Source organism: Triturus cristatus, chromosome 7 (genome assembly GCF_964204655.1).
Source record: "Triturus cristatus chromosome 7, aTriCri1.1, whole genome shotgun sequence".
Classification (NCBI taxonomy): Eukaryota; Metazoa; Chordata; class Amphibia; order Caudata; family Salamandridae; genus Triturus; species Triturus cristatus.
This window is the reverse complement of record NC_140590.1, coordinates 82,824,882-82,840,163: the sequence shown is the minus strand read 5'-3', so window position 1 is coordinate 82,840,163 and position 15,282 is coordinate 82,824,882. Positions and strand designations below refer to the sequence as shown.

The 15,282-nt window shown below is 43.3% G+C and overlaps 1 protein-coding gene across 2 annotated transcripts in view; it reads left to right on the top strand.

Moving 5' to 3' along the window:
- LOC146808878 (phospholipase A2 inhibitor and Ly6/PLAUR domain-containing protein-like) overlaps nucleotides 1-15,282 on the top strand; it is a 671,205-nt gene that overhangs the window by 454,213 nt on the left and 201,710 nt on the right. For both annotated transcript variants that reach the window (XM_085615690.1, XM_085615689.1), the window contains exon 4: nucleotides 12,420-12,563. In XM_085615690.1, the coding sequence (XP_085471816.1) occupies nucleotides 12,420-12,563 (144 nt within the window). The remainder of the gene's footprint in view (nucleotides 1-12,419; nucleotides 12,564-15,282) is intronic.

Below are 15,282 nucleotides of genomic sequence, written 5' to 3'. Positions count from 1 at the left end.
TTGTGCCTCTGTTTACGAAGCTGGTGTTAGAGACTGGCCGAGTACACTAATCCCTGTCTGGTTCTTCTAATCCCTGTCTTAACTATCTGTTGGTTCACACTATTCTCTCCTGACCTTATCTTATCTTCTGGCCTTCGCTGTCCTCCGCTCGTATTCTCTTGTTTCACAACTGTCCTCCAAAACACACGAACGTATCTTGCCACCTGCAAACCAGTTACAGACATGTTAATACCTTAACCTGTGGGAGGGATGGCAAACACCGTTGGAGAAGAGGCTTCTTCGAGTTACTCAATATCTTTGTTTTTCAACCTTTTCTATTGGACATGTTCTGTCTTTAACCTTACCTTATTGGTCTTCAATGTATGTTTTAGGTGTGTTGTATATGTTATCTATGTACTATAAAAGATTGTGCGCCACGGAGTGAAGTGGCAGTCTCCTGAGAACATACCGTGTGTACTTCTAGGACAACTGTACTAGCTGCAGCTAATAAAATCTGATCTTTTACGCCGACAGAGTGTCCCCGTGTCTCTGTTAGCTGAAGCAGGAGAACCCAGGAGATTAAGGCGTACCCTGCGCCGCCAGGCCCAATTGGTTCTGGTTCTTCAACTGGCGCCCAACGTGGGGCGGCTTCAGAGGTAGTGGTTCTGCCTGAAGGTCGTGAGGAACTCCGCAAGAAAATTCTGGAGGAATCGCGAGCCACGTTAAGCGACCCCTGTATGTCGAAAGTGGTCCGAAGCTCTTTTGCAGCATGGTTACTCCTTCCTGATGGCTACTGACGACTGCTGCCCTGACTGCCGCCCTGCCTTGGCCCTCTTTTCGATGATGTATGGTAAAGCGAGACGATAAACGGGGCCTCTGTTGGTGTAAGAAGACATCTTAGTTAAGTATTGGTGGGTCGCTCCCACATTTGGTTCTTTGGTTCTTTGGTCCTTAGGTTCTTTGGTTCTTTGGTTCTTTGGTTCTTAGTTTCTTTGATTCGGGTATTGCAATAACCGAAGCCGAGGGGTAAGTACACTTGTGCTGTGTTAAGTATTTAACCCCCTTGATGTTTGTGAACAGTCCAGTGAAATAACGATGCCTGGTCTGACTAAGTTTGAGAAACTTTGTTGTTTTGGTTGTAATAGGGATTCCTGGCTGGAGGACTCTTGTCCGATTCCTTCGGTTGGAACTCCCACTTATGAGCTCTATTCTAAACATGTTGTTGGCCCCATTGCCTTTAACGAGACATGGATCCGATACACGAAGAATGATGGTGTTTTAAAATGGCCAGAAAATGGTAGCTTTGAGCCCGACATACTAGATAATTTGGAAACTATTTTATTTAAAAGAGAAGCCCGGCCGGCAATGTTTGACTCTTTCCGCCTTTGGCGTAAGGAAGCCAAACAGAGAAAAATTAAGCAAGAAAAACGAGATAAGAAAGCACAGGGTATGACAATTATACAGGCTGCTCAGCAGTTTAAAGATGATGAAGTTGATAATACGATGGAAATTTCAGAGAGACAGCATCGTATGGCAATAGATAAATGCTATCCAATGTTGCCATCTTCCCCCTCTGATAAAAGAAAGGATTTAGAAGAGGACTCCTTGATGTCTCACCTATTAAGATTGCCTCCGCCCTATGTACAAGGTGCTAATGCACCCCCGTTGTTACAGCCTATTCAGCCGCCAGTAGCGCCTCCGCTTGCTCCGGCTCTTCCACATTTGCCCCCTCAAGTATTGCCGCCTTTGCCAGCTTTGCCTTCGACTCCTTTACCTTCATCTTCTACGCCTTCCGCTCCTCCAGTAACTACTGATTTTCCTTCCGTTAGTTCGCCTAATACCTTGTCCCCTATCCTTATGTCCAATTCTCCGTCTATGCGTAAACGACTCACAGAAACGGTCTCTGGTCTTTTATCACCTTTCTTTGAGGCATTAAATGTGTCTCCGGCTTTTTCTCGAAGACAGTCTCGTAGTCAGTTCCCAGCTTCCGAAGAACTTGAAAGGTTGGACTCTCTTGCTCGTAAATGGATTGAGAAGGGTCCTCGGTATAGCGTACCCGACATTATGCCTACCTTCTCCCAGTGGAATGCGCCTACACAGAGATATGTCTTCAATGCTATGTGTGATACTCTTGTTAAAGGTTGGGAGGATATTGACTTGGGTTAGGTCCCTCAGGGTCTGTTAGATATTCAGGCTAATTTTGATAAGAGACTCATTGTGGGTTCTAAGGTTGAGGACGCTGTAAAGACACTTGTTTCCTTTAGAACCTTATTTACTTCACAGACTTTTCTTGATTCCGATCCCTCAGTTAGGTTGACACTGAAAAATTATCCAATGAGAGAGGTTCCTCCGGTATGGAGAGAAGAGGTTGCAGCAGCAGGTGCTAATCTAGCTATTCCTGCTCATTTCCAGCGTATATGGGTACATGTGCCCTGGAAAAGGTCTGAAGTTTTAGCCCTTAAACAGTCTCTACCGGATCCTTGTAAAAACCCTGCAGGTTATTATAAAGAATTGTCACAAACTGTTGAAGCCTGCATCATGAATTTAGCGGATATTGATATGTTGATGGGGAATGTAGTTCCACAAGCATTATGGGCTAGGATTCGTAAGGAGAATCATGCACAGGAATTAGGTGCTGATTGGGATGCTATAATTGCCGCAGATAGAAACCAAGTGGGTGGTGCGAAACCTGAGGCTTTGATTTCAGAACTCCCTGGTAGGATTATTACATTAATGAAAATGATGATGCCTGCCTTGAGAGTTAACTGGGATAAACTAACCGCGTGTAAACAGAAGAAAGATGAGAGTGTTTCCGATTTCTTCACTCGTTTCGAGGAAACATTCATCGATCACAGTGGTCAGGATATGAATACGGAGGGTGGGCAGCGATTATTTGTAGATAAGTTCGTATTTAATTTGCTTCTCGCATAAGCTGAAAGACTCCGAGAGTTCATGGGCTGTTTCTTCTTCAGCCCAGATATTGGCTACTGCTCAATATTATGAAAATAGAGATAAAGAAGAAACAGATAAGCAAGAGAAAAAGACTAAAGAATTGAAAACTAAGGTTCTCTTGCAACAAGCTTATCCACCTCGTTATGCTCAGCCCCAGTTTCTACAGCCTCCGCAGTTTCAGAGGGTGTATCAAAAGCCTGAGCCATATATTCCGCGACCTTTGTTAGGTCCTAATCAATGTGCCTATTGTAGAGAGGAAGGTCATTTCAAGAATAGTTGTCCGGTTTTATTGCAGCGTAATGGGACACTATCTGCTCCGCGAGGTCGTGCTGGCCTCCAATCAGCAAACAGAGGTAGAGGTCGAGGTATATTGACCCAAGAACAACGTTCCCTTCCTCCCTCTAATTCCGTGAACTACTTTGATCAGCAAAACGCTCGGTCTACACAGTATTACAATGAGGATTGTTATATTGGAGACGGGAATGAAAGTCTTCATGTTAACTAGGACAGCCATGGACAAAGTAAGGGAGTTGTGTCGATTCCAGTAGATCAGAATGGACCTTATGTTAATGTCACTACAATGGGTATTTCAGAGCCATTTCTTTTAGATACTGGTGCGATGAGAAGTTCTATCATTCATTCAAAACTCCCTGGGTCACCTTTGTCTGGCTTAACGAATGTATCTGTAGGTTTTTCTGGCGCTCCAGTTCGTAATCCGGTTTCTTGCCCTTTGCCTATTTCAATTGGCCCTCATGATTTAGAAGTTCCGCTTCTCTTAACGAATGGTTGCGGCGAGAATCTATTGGGCTTGGATCTATTCAAAAGACTGCATGCCACAATATCTTGCTCTCCTTCTGGTGTATATCTCACTTTAGGATAAAAACTGACTTCTCCAATGTATTTGTCTAAAGATCAATTCCCACCTGAATTGCTTTCTCTTCCTACAACGCTTTGGGCCACGGATCCAAATGATGTTGGTTGTCTTGCAATTCCACCTTATGTTATTACTCTCAAGCCCAATGCTGAATTGCCACGCGTTCCTCAATATAGAATTTCCACTGAAGGTGAAAGAGCGCTTTTGGAAATCATTCATGATTTGATTCAGAAGGATGTGGTTGAGGAAACGAGAGGTAACATATGTAATAGCCCTATTCTTCCTGTTCTTAAACGCACTGATCCTTCTCAACCTCCTGTTTATCGTTTTGTAATTGATCTTCGGGAGGTAAACAGAATTGTTGTACCACAGTTTCCTGTTGTCCCAGATATCACTGCGCTGTTGACGATGATACCTTCTACAGCGGTTTGGTTTTCTGTTATCGATCTGAAAAATGCTTTCTTTAGTATTCCCATTGCCAAAGAGAGTAGGGATATTTTTGGCTTCTCTCTTGGAAGCCGAAGCTTCCGGTTTAAGCGCGCACCTCAAGGCTATTGTGAAAGTCCCTCTATTTACAGTCAAGCTTTGAAATGTCATCTTGATGCTTTTTCTTTGCCGTCTGGTGCTGCTCTCATTCAGTACATGGACGATTTGTTAATCGCTGCTGATTCAGAGGATATATGTAAGAATGTGACGGTTGCATTGTTGCGACACTTATCCAATCTTAATCATAAGGTTTCACCTTCTAAGCTACAATATGTTCGCCGAGAGGTTACCTACTTGGGTCATCTCTTATCAAAGGAGGGAAGACGATTAACCCCAGAACGTATCCAAGCTATTGCGCAATTGTCGGTGCCATACACACAAAGAGAGGTACGTGCCTTTTTGGGCATTACTTCCTATTGTAGGCAGGGGATCCCTAACTTCTCTCTTTTGGCCAAACCTTTGTTGGCACTCACTTTGAAAGATACGCCTCAGCCGCTTCCATGGACTGACGAGTGTCAGAGGAGCTTTACTGACTTACGTGCTGCTCTGTGTTCTGCTCCTGTACTAGGTACTCCTGATTACAGTAAGCCTTTTACGCTCTACGTTCATGAAAGAGAAGGTTGTGCGTTGTCAGTTTTAACACAGCGATTTGGAGATAAACAGCGGCCATGTGCCTATTTTTCGGCTATGTTAGATCCAGTAGCTAAAGCATTGCCTATTTGTCTCAAAGCGACAGCAGCAGCAGCAATTTCTATCCAACAGTCTGCTGGGGTGAACAACCTTTACAACGCAACTATTACAACGCACTACACTTACAACGACATTTTTACAACGCAACATCCACTACAGCACATTCCATTACATCGCATGACACTACAACGCATGTTTAAAAACTACCTTTACAACGCATTCCATTACATCGCATACTACCTTTACAACGCATACCATTACAACGCAATCCAACACTTACCCTACTGTTGCACCCCCTGGAGTTAGAATAGTAATTTTTACCCCTATACTATCCAATACTTACCTTAAATGCAATTTAATATTATGCGTTGTAATGGTATGCATTGTAAAGGTAGTATGCGATGTAATGGAATGCGTTGTAAAGGTAGTTTTTAAAAATGCGTTGTAGTGTCATGCTATGTAATGGAATGCGTTGTAGTGGATGTTGCGTTGTAAAAAATGCGTTGTAAGTGCATGCGTTGTAAAAGTGTGCGTTGTAATGACATACATCCGTCTGCTGGAGTGGTGCTAGATAATACTCTTATTGTTATGGTGCCACATGCAGTGGATACTTTGCTAAACAGAACAAAAACACAGCATCTTACGAGTGCTCGTTTGTCTGGATACGAGCTGACACTTTTGGCTAGTCACGTGCACATCAAACGATGTAATACTTTAAATCCAGCTGCTCTGTTGCCTCTTCCAGAAGAGAAGGGTGTTCAGGAACAACATGATTGTTTCTTTCGTACTGAGGAAGAGACAAATGGTAGAATTGACTTAACAGATACACCATTAGTGAATCCGGATGGAACGCTATGGGTAGATGGTTCTTGTTTTAAGCTTCCTAATGGAGAGACAACTTCAGCCTATGCTGTTACTACCTTGCATACAGTCGTGGAAACAGCACGCATCAGACATAATTCAGCTCAGGCAGCTGAACTGATAGCCCTAACCAGAGCGTGTGTGTTATCCAAAGGAAAAAGAGTGAACGTGTACACCGACAGTCAGTATGCTTTTGGTGTGGCGTTCAATTTTGGACGTTTGTGGAAAGAAAGGGGATTCCTTACTTCCCACGGCACTAAGATACAACATGGTCAGTTGGTGACTGATCTGCTTGAGTCACTTGCTTTGCCTACCTAGATAGCAATTGTGAAGTGTAGCGCACATAAGAAGATTGTTGACGAGATGTTGGTCGCGGGAATGCATTTGCGGATGAAGTAGCGAAAAAGACAGCCAGAGATGCTACAAGTCGCATGTATGTTGCAGGCCCTGCAAATTGGGTCAAAGAGAGAGGAATGTATGAGGATACAGTAGAAAGTGTGAAATCAATTCAAGAAGAGGCTACAGAGAAAGAATTGAGTAGGTGGAAAGAAAGTACAGGAATGTTAGATGAGATGGGGTGTTGGGTGGAATTGTCCGAACACCAACGTTGGCTGTTACCAGACGCTTATGTACTACCTATAGTTACTATGGTGCATGGTCCAGCCCACCTAAGTGCGAAAGGAATATGCAAGCTTCTGGCTCCAGTATGGCAAAACGAAGGAATACCGAAGTGTGCAGACAATATAGTGAAACATTGCATTATTTGCTTAATGTATAATCCGGGAAAGGGAACCCCAACTCCAGCAGGTCACTTTGCTCCTCCGACCTATCCATTTGAGGTGTTGCAAATCGATTACATTCACATGGAACGATGCAACAATCTCAAATATGTTCTAGTGGTGGTATGTGCCTTTTCCCGACGGATAGAGGCTTACCCCCTGAAAGATAATACTGCTTTATCTACAGCCAAAGTACTTCTAAAAGAGTTTTTCCCTAGATTTGGTTTACCGCGCATTGTCTGGAGTGACAATGGGAGTGAATTTGTGGGCCAAGTCATGCAAAAGGTTTGTGCAGGTCTTGGTATAAGACAGAAGTTTCATGCGGCAAACCATCCACAGTCAGCGGGTCTAGTGGAATGCTACAATGGTACTTTAAAGCTTAAGCTTGCGAAAGTGCAGGCTAGTACAGGCCTTAGTTGGCCCGATGCACTACCTTTGGCTCTTCTATCTACCAGAACGGCTGTGCATTCTCGTTTGGAACTTAGCCCTTATGAGGTAGTTTTTGGACACCCAGCTAATATATGGGGAGTCACTCGCCCTAAAAAGTATTCAGACTTGCCATACCCAATGTTGATTGATTACTTGCACGACCTTACAACTAAATTACGTGTTCTTCATCAACAGGTTCAGAGCGCTCTGCCAGAGGCCTCCACAGACTCAGGTCATTCCATCCAACCAGGTGACTGGGTTTGTGTGAAGAATTTTCAAAGGACGAAGAATTTGGAGCCTCGCTGGAGAGAGCCCCGTCAGGTCCTCCTGACAACTCGTACAGCAGTGAAGTTTGAAGGAAAGAAAAACTGGATTCACGGTGTGCACTGCAAGAAGGTTCCTTTGCCTTTGCCCTTTGATCAGTGGGTCCGTAAGGGTATAAGTGACTCTGAAAGCGAGAAGGTTCCACGATTTGTACCCTTTAGTGATGTACGCTTGAATGGAACACTGTCGGAAAAAGAAAACAACGACATTCTCCAAGAAGCTGTACCATCACATTTTCGTCTGAACACCACAAATCCACGAACATTGTTTCAGGATCAGACTGTACCTGATAAAATCCATTACGATTTGAGACCCAGACTGAAGAAAAAAAATTGAAAATCTCTCTTCTATGTACTTTCTATCCCAGTTGCAGGGTCACTGTAGGAGTCTTGGTTGTGACCTGAGTAGTGGCAATAGGCCTGCAGGACTTGCAGTGTCATAGGACGGCAGACAATCGTGATCAAGTGATTAAGGAAGATTGCCGTGAGCATCCATTTAGAAGATGGAAACTACATTAGGCGAAAGAGAGAGAAAGAACAAAATGAAAAACAATCATTGTAAAATAATATACAGTCGCTGTAGTATAACTTTATGTGTTTTTACATTATTGTGTATTTTATTGGTGTGTATAGGTTGGATTGTTTATGCCATGCAGCAAAAAGTTGTCCCTTCTATCTCTGTGCCTTCTTATTCCACTATCTCTCCGCATCTCTTTCATACACTTCCTCAACATGAACTCGTTAGAAGAATCGAATACAACAATAATTTGTTTATTCAATTATTACAACAACACCAATTAGTAATTAATACAACTGATTGTTGGGTGTGTGGATTAATGCCTCATACCACAGAAAAAGGGATGCCATATTTAGTCCTTCCATTCTCTTATGAAGGTTCTGCTTGTGCTTATTTTGTAATTTTCTCTAACGCCTATCAAAGCCGATTTAAACGACCTGTCAGTTCTTATATTGGTGGGCCAGATTTTAGTCATAGTTCATTGATAAAGGGAATGGTAGCTATGGCTAAAATCATGGAAAATAGCAAAATTGCTGTCGATGAAAGAAAAGCATACTGTAACGCCCTGAACGTCTCAGGATCGTTTAACAGACACGATAATGAGGACGCAACCACTTGTGAAGGGTTAGTTATTTTAATGAAGGCAAAAATAATACAAAGAATAAACAAAAGTTATAGTCACTGGAATCCTCCAGGCTAAGTACGTTACCAGCCCACAGCACGGATGGTCCTAACCGTCCTCTGCATATACGCCGATCCCGGCGTATGCCAACAGAGGGCAGAAATGAAATGGCCGACAATGCCAATCGGTAGGCTGTGAGGGGCACGAAGAGTGTTGGGGAGAATCGAGGAGTCAGGGAAACACCCAGCCGGGGTCTCTACCTGAAGGGAGCAGCCGCTCAACCTCTTCCTCAGACTGCACCGGGACGCGGAGTCACCACCTGGTGATGCGTCACCGATACCCCAATCAAAAGCAAGAAGACTGAACCGAGAGCAGCCGCTCGATCGATCCTGTGGACTTCCGAGTCTGTAACGCGGCAAACACCTCCTGGTGTGCGTTTACAGCTGGCAGTCCCTGTATCTCTGGTCGGGCTGGGAGTTACGACTCCAACCAGCAAAAGCGCCACTGCGCTTTGACTCAGCCGAGTCAAAAAGCGAAGCTCAATGGTTGACCGGTAGAGCTTCCGGGTCCTTCACAGGTGACGATGGGGCAAGACACGGCCCAGGGAGTAACGACTCGACCTACCTCCGTTCTTGCCTTTCTGGAGCACCACTCCGGAACACTGCTCTTCACGAAGCAGGTACGTCGGTGTAAACACAATATCCGACAGCGTTGTACCTCCCGGTTCCTCCCTTTATAGGGCGTGTTTTCTTTGAGTTATGTAACAGCTCTCCTGTTTACATAAGGGCGTGTTTTCCTTGAGTTATGTAACAGCTCTCCTGTTTACATAAGGGCGTGTTTTCCTTGAGTTATGTAACAGCTCTCCTGTTTACATAACCTCTCAACCGCTAAGCATCCTGGGAGATGTAGTCCGTTTTCGCTGGTTACCGTTTTCCTCCCCTCGCATGACAGGAATTCTTGACACATACGCCAATTGGAATGTCACTCATTACATCACAAGTCTTAGTGTATAAGGTTAAACAAGGAAAATCTCCACCCATTTGGACTGTACCTCATCAAGGCAATTTCTGTTTGCAAATCAATGGTCAAACTACTGACCCCGAACAAAGAAAAAGCTTTTGTTCCCATAATTATATCCACTCCTCTCAGAATTCGCCGCCATTAGTGCCATCTCACGGCACGTATTTCATCTGTCACGATAGAGCCTATACGTGGTTGCCGACTGTTTTTTCTGGAACTTGCTATATAGCTTTTCTTCTTCCCCCTACATACACTGCTTCTTCAAATTTTCATAAAAACAGATATGGCAGAGAAATTATTGATTCCAAAGACACAGCAGGTCAAGAGGGAGGAGACTTCCTAAAGGGATTTCTTCCTTTTTGGGGTCCTATGGCAAACAGCAGGAATATGAGGCAACTGGTTCGTGTCGTAGAGACTACCATAGACATCACTGTAGGAGCTTTAAGTAATATTACAGCAGAACTACAAGCGGATCGTCTTATGACTTTACAGAACCGAGTTGCCCTAGATGTTATTCTTGCAGATCGTGGTGGAGTCTGTAAATTGATCAAATCGAGTTGCTGTATTTATATACCTGATGACGTTCCGACAGTATACCAGGCCATCTCTAATTTACATATAATCTCTGAGTCGATTCATCAGGACGAAGGAGATTGGTCGTTATTGGGATGGTTTTGGGGACTACTGTCCAAATGGGGATGGAAGGTGCTAACATTCCTCGGTATGGTTTTAGCCATCATTTTCTCTTGTTGCCTTTGTATGCACTGTGGTCCCGCCATCTGCGACCTTTGCGCTACTATGTGCATCCCGAAACCCAAGGCACAAAGAACAGAGAATATTAGAATGATGTTACAGCAACAGCTTGATGACCTCATGGCCATCGACATCGACTCAGATTGACGTGAGTCTATGTATCTTGCCTGAGTTCTGGCAAAAGGAGGGTCTGAGGAAATTCGATTTTCAATCACGATCACATTGAGCCGCTATTTTGTGCTCTGCCGCCACTTTGTGTTGCCCTCACTCAGGCAGCACAACGAACGAAGTCTTTTCTGCTTTTCCTGCAATATTGTGTCAAAAATAGCCTTGTGCCTCTGTTTACGAAGCTGGTGTTAGAGACTGGCCGAGTACACTAATCCCTGTATGGTTCTTCTAATCCCTGTCTTAACTATCTGTTATTTCACACTATTCTCTCCTGACCTTATCTTATCTTCTGGCCTTTGCTGTCCTCCGCTCGTATTCTCTTGTTTCACAACTGTCCTCCAAAACACACAAACGTATCTTGCCACCTGCAAACCAGTTACAGACATGTTAATACCTTAACCTGTGGGAGGGATGGCAAACACCGTTGGAGGAGAGGCTTCTTCGAGTTACTCGATATCTTTGTTTTTCAACCTTTTCTATTGGACATGTTCTCTCTTTAACCTTACCTTATTGGTCTTCTATGTATGTTTTAGGTGTGTTGTATATGTTATCTATGTACTATAAACGATTGTGCGCCACGGAGTGAAGTGGCAGTCTCCTGAGAACATACCGTGTGTACTTCTAGGACAACTGTACTAGCTGCAGCTAATAAAATCTGATCTTTTACACCGACAGAGTGTCCCCGTGTCTCTGTTAGCTGAAGCAGGAGAACCCAGGAGATTAAGGCGTACCCTGCGCCGCCAGGCCCAATTGGTTCTGGTTCTTCAGAATCCAGTATGTAGATACATTATATTAAAACTAAAGATGAAACTGAAGATAAATTTGAACTCCAGGAAGAGTTCAACTAATTATAATGGACTGCCTGCATTGGTAGGAGAGTACAAAAACTCCTACACAGCCCAAATTAGCCAAAAAAGATCCAGATCCGATGGCCAATTAACTACTGAGAAGTTTTGTTAAATGGTGAGTTAGGTAAATATGTGTTGGGCTGCCATTGTTACCACTGCCAAAATTCTTCCTATGTCCATGAGTGATATATTTGACATTCCAAAATACAGGCAGTGCCCAGAAGACAGTCTACTTTCATGATTCCAAAATACAGGACTAAAGGACAACTGAAAGGGTCGACACTTCAGGAAAGCAGTTTGCAAAAAGCATACAAGGCTGTTGTTGCCCCATTATCAGCATTCAGGTCGGAGGTAGGAATTGTTGCTACTAGAAGTATGACAGAATTTTTACATCTGGACTTTTTGGTTTAAGTAAAATGAAGTTAAAATATGGACTATCTTCAAGTGTGCTTAGGAGAGTTAATGAATTACCCAGATTATCCAAACTTAATTTATAAAGAAACAGGTAGGTGAGTGTGCCTACAAATGTCTGCGCCCTACCTAAGATGAGGGTCTACCTGGTAAGGGGGCAATGCCTCTCTTCAAAATTGACACCTGCAGTGTTCAATTTTGCGTCACCAGCACAATACTCCCCCTACGCATAATGTACCGCTCTCTGCTGCTCCTCAATATGAATTTGTACAGGGTACTTCAAGAAATTCAATGTTGTAGACATAATGAAGTACTTAAAGAACATATACACAAGTGACACATTCACCAAGTAATACATTTCTCATGGGTAAATGATGTGTTAACGTGTGTTACCATATGTACCTTCTAATTTCTATACAAAGGACATTATATTTCCCCTTTGCAAACCACTTTCTCTTACACCACTATTGAATGCAATTGTGTAGGTGCAATATTACATTCATTTCTGTGAGACTCATGTTCATATGGTGCCTATTATGCACTTGGGTACTGCTTCAATTTGTTTAAATGTATGCCAATTCCACCTCTGGGTATTTAGCAAGACATTCATAAGGTGGACTTGGATCACCACTTTGCTTATTGGCGGAGCACTAAGAGGCTTAAAAAGGTTGTCTGCTATGAAACCAGATCTTATATTTTTGTTACAGTTCCTCCATCTAATGATACGCTGAACGGTGTGACCTGCAAATCGTGTCTTGATGTAACTTCCAGTTCCTGTGATACTACAGATACCGTGAACTGCACCGGAGTGGAGATAAAGTGCATCTTTTACGCTGTTACAACGACTTTCGGTGAGGCCTGATGCACCAGTTTGCAGACCTAAACTCAGTTGACATGATGCATGAATAACACATTTTTAAGACAGTTCATTGTTTTAATGTCACTCGGGTCAAACCACTGTCCATTCATTTCATTTGAGACTTTGGGGCATATTTACAAGCCCCTATCGCCACCATAATGTCACTTTTAGTGACGTTGTGGTGGCAAAAGGGGCTTTTCCTTATTGAAAAGGCAGCGTTAAGCAACTTAAAGTGACTTAACGCTGCCTTTTAAATAAGGCCCTCTTTCACTCTAAACTTAGCCTGAAAGGGGCGGGCAATGGGTGTTGTGGTGGGCATTCCGCCACAACACCCATTGATTTTGACGCTGCCCCAATATACAAGAGTAGCATGAACAGAAGGCAGTGCCAAAACTAAGACGATGGAAAACCTGGTCTTAAACAGGAGAAACGAGGAGAAAGGCTTTATTTCTCCTAATTTTTGCTGCTTCCATGTGCGCTGCTTTGTGCAGCACATATAGAAATAGCAAATTGCCAATGATTGGAAGGGAGGCCCCTCTTTCTTCACATAAACAATCATTTGAAAAAATGCAGTTTTGCAACTTCTATGTGTGCTGCATTGAGCAGCACACATGAAAGTTACAAAACGGCATCTAAAGATTGTTTATATGCAAGAAGGGGGACCTTCCTGCACATAAACTATCTTCCCCTCAACACAGGCAACCTTGCACTATGGTGCAAGGTTGCCTGCATTGGAGCTAGGCACCTATATTTAGTGCCAGCACAGGGGGAAACGCAGGGCTGCACCATATTCTAGTAAATATAGATATATATAGATATATACTATATAATATATGTATTCATGTGGTATTTGTATAGTACAAATCTAGACAAAATACAGCGCAGTACAGTAAATGGTCATTGGCAAGCATGCAGTCAATGAGTGGTGGGAGAGGTAGTTGGTGATTGGCTGGTTTCTGCATTGTGATGTATAGTTCTTTATGGAGTTAAGTCTTCATCTCTTCCCGAAACTGGGGCAGTGTTGGGATGATCCTTAGGAATACTGCTTAATGTGAGCAGGTGGTTGCCGATGGGGACCACCAACACTTTTTTCTGGAGTCCGGCATTTATTTTTCCTCATCAGACGTTTACTGAGAGCAAAAGAAGGAAAAATACATGAAGGGAAAAAAAGAAGGACCAGAAACACATAAAAGTCGTCCCCAGGGGAGAAAGCAGGAACCTGGAACAGTGAGATAATGGGGCAGGGAGTTTCTGGCACTGAATTAAAAAGACATGAGGTGGTATGAAGACTAGCAGCCTCAGGAGTTGACACACCCACATTTAATAGCACTGGCCGTGGGCACCAGCACTCGTTCTTTTACAAATTAAGCATTGCTTGTAGATACACAGATGCTGGTCCAGTTCCTCTGTGCATGTAGGAAAACGACCTGCTGCCAGGTTTTTTCTCTTTCACACTTCTTTGTCCGAAGTCTGATGGGGTTCTGGCTGTGGGCGCGTCGAGGATCACCAGAGATGGTGAGCTTGTCTGCTAAATAGGCAGGGTTGCTGGTCATTATGGCTTTGAAAATGGCTCAAATTTGGAGTGGGTATATGAAAAGTTATATTGGGGTGTGAGTAGATGCATGAGAGATTATGTGGATGATTTCATCAGTAATGTCATTTGAGATGTCATGAGCAATGTCAATGACCATGTCATGAGTGATGTAATATGTGACGTCATCAGCGGTGCATTGTGGGGCCGCAAGTTATAGTTAGCTCAGCTAGCTACAACGGCTGATTTGCACGTTTTGTACAAGTGAAATGTCAGCCTAACTATAATGTTCCTGTAACCTGTGATTTTTTCTGTGAATTTCTAAGGTTTTTTAAATGCTGATTCCTAACTATAATGTCCCTGACGCCTGTGTGTTTTTCAGTTAATTTCTATGTTTTTTTAAATGCTTACTCCTTACTATAACATCCCTGTAATCATTGGCTTTTTTCTGTGAATATATATATATATATATATATATTTTTTTCTTTTTTTTTAATCGGCCCCGGCTTGACGAATCACCCCGAAACTTTCAAGAAAGGAGCGGACCGGAGCGGGCCATACGCTTTTGGGAATAGAATGTTGCGAATTTCCTGTGGAAAATAGGTCCTAACTATAACTACCTACTGGCGACCGCCAGTAGGTAATATACTCCACACTTAACTCTCTTTTCCGATACTTTGGATCCTCAATATATATATGTGCAAGTGACACGCATTACTGGAATAAACTATCTTCTGGTGCTAGTACATACTCCAAGTGATTGATTTATTGAACTTTTAAAGATATATATATATATATATACTCCCGTCGCTTCTTGGATCTCGTAGTGCAAATAGGTATTACTCCAGTGAGTCCAGTACCATTCGAGCAGTAAAAATTAAAAAACGAGTGCTACCCCAGTGGTTTAGTGTTGAAAACTGCTGCAGCACAGCCCCGCTTTGACAGTTGACACAGGGAACTTCGTGTTTGCACCGGACTAGCACTCACACCCTGCATCTCATGGAGTCAGCCTCACCTGTTACCCCAAGCCTGCTCACCAGTAGCGGGCCTCTCCTTGCGGCTGGACTAAGCTGCTAATATCCCAACGAAGAAGTAGCTCTATTTGCACTACGAGATCCAAGAAGCCACAGGAGTGGCCACGCCCACATGGGCGGGACTTTATATATAACAGTGCATCGTG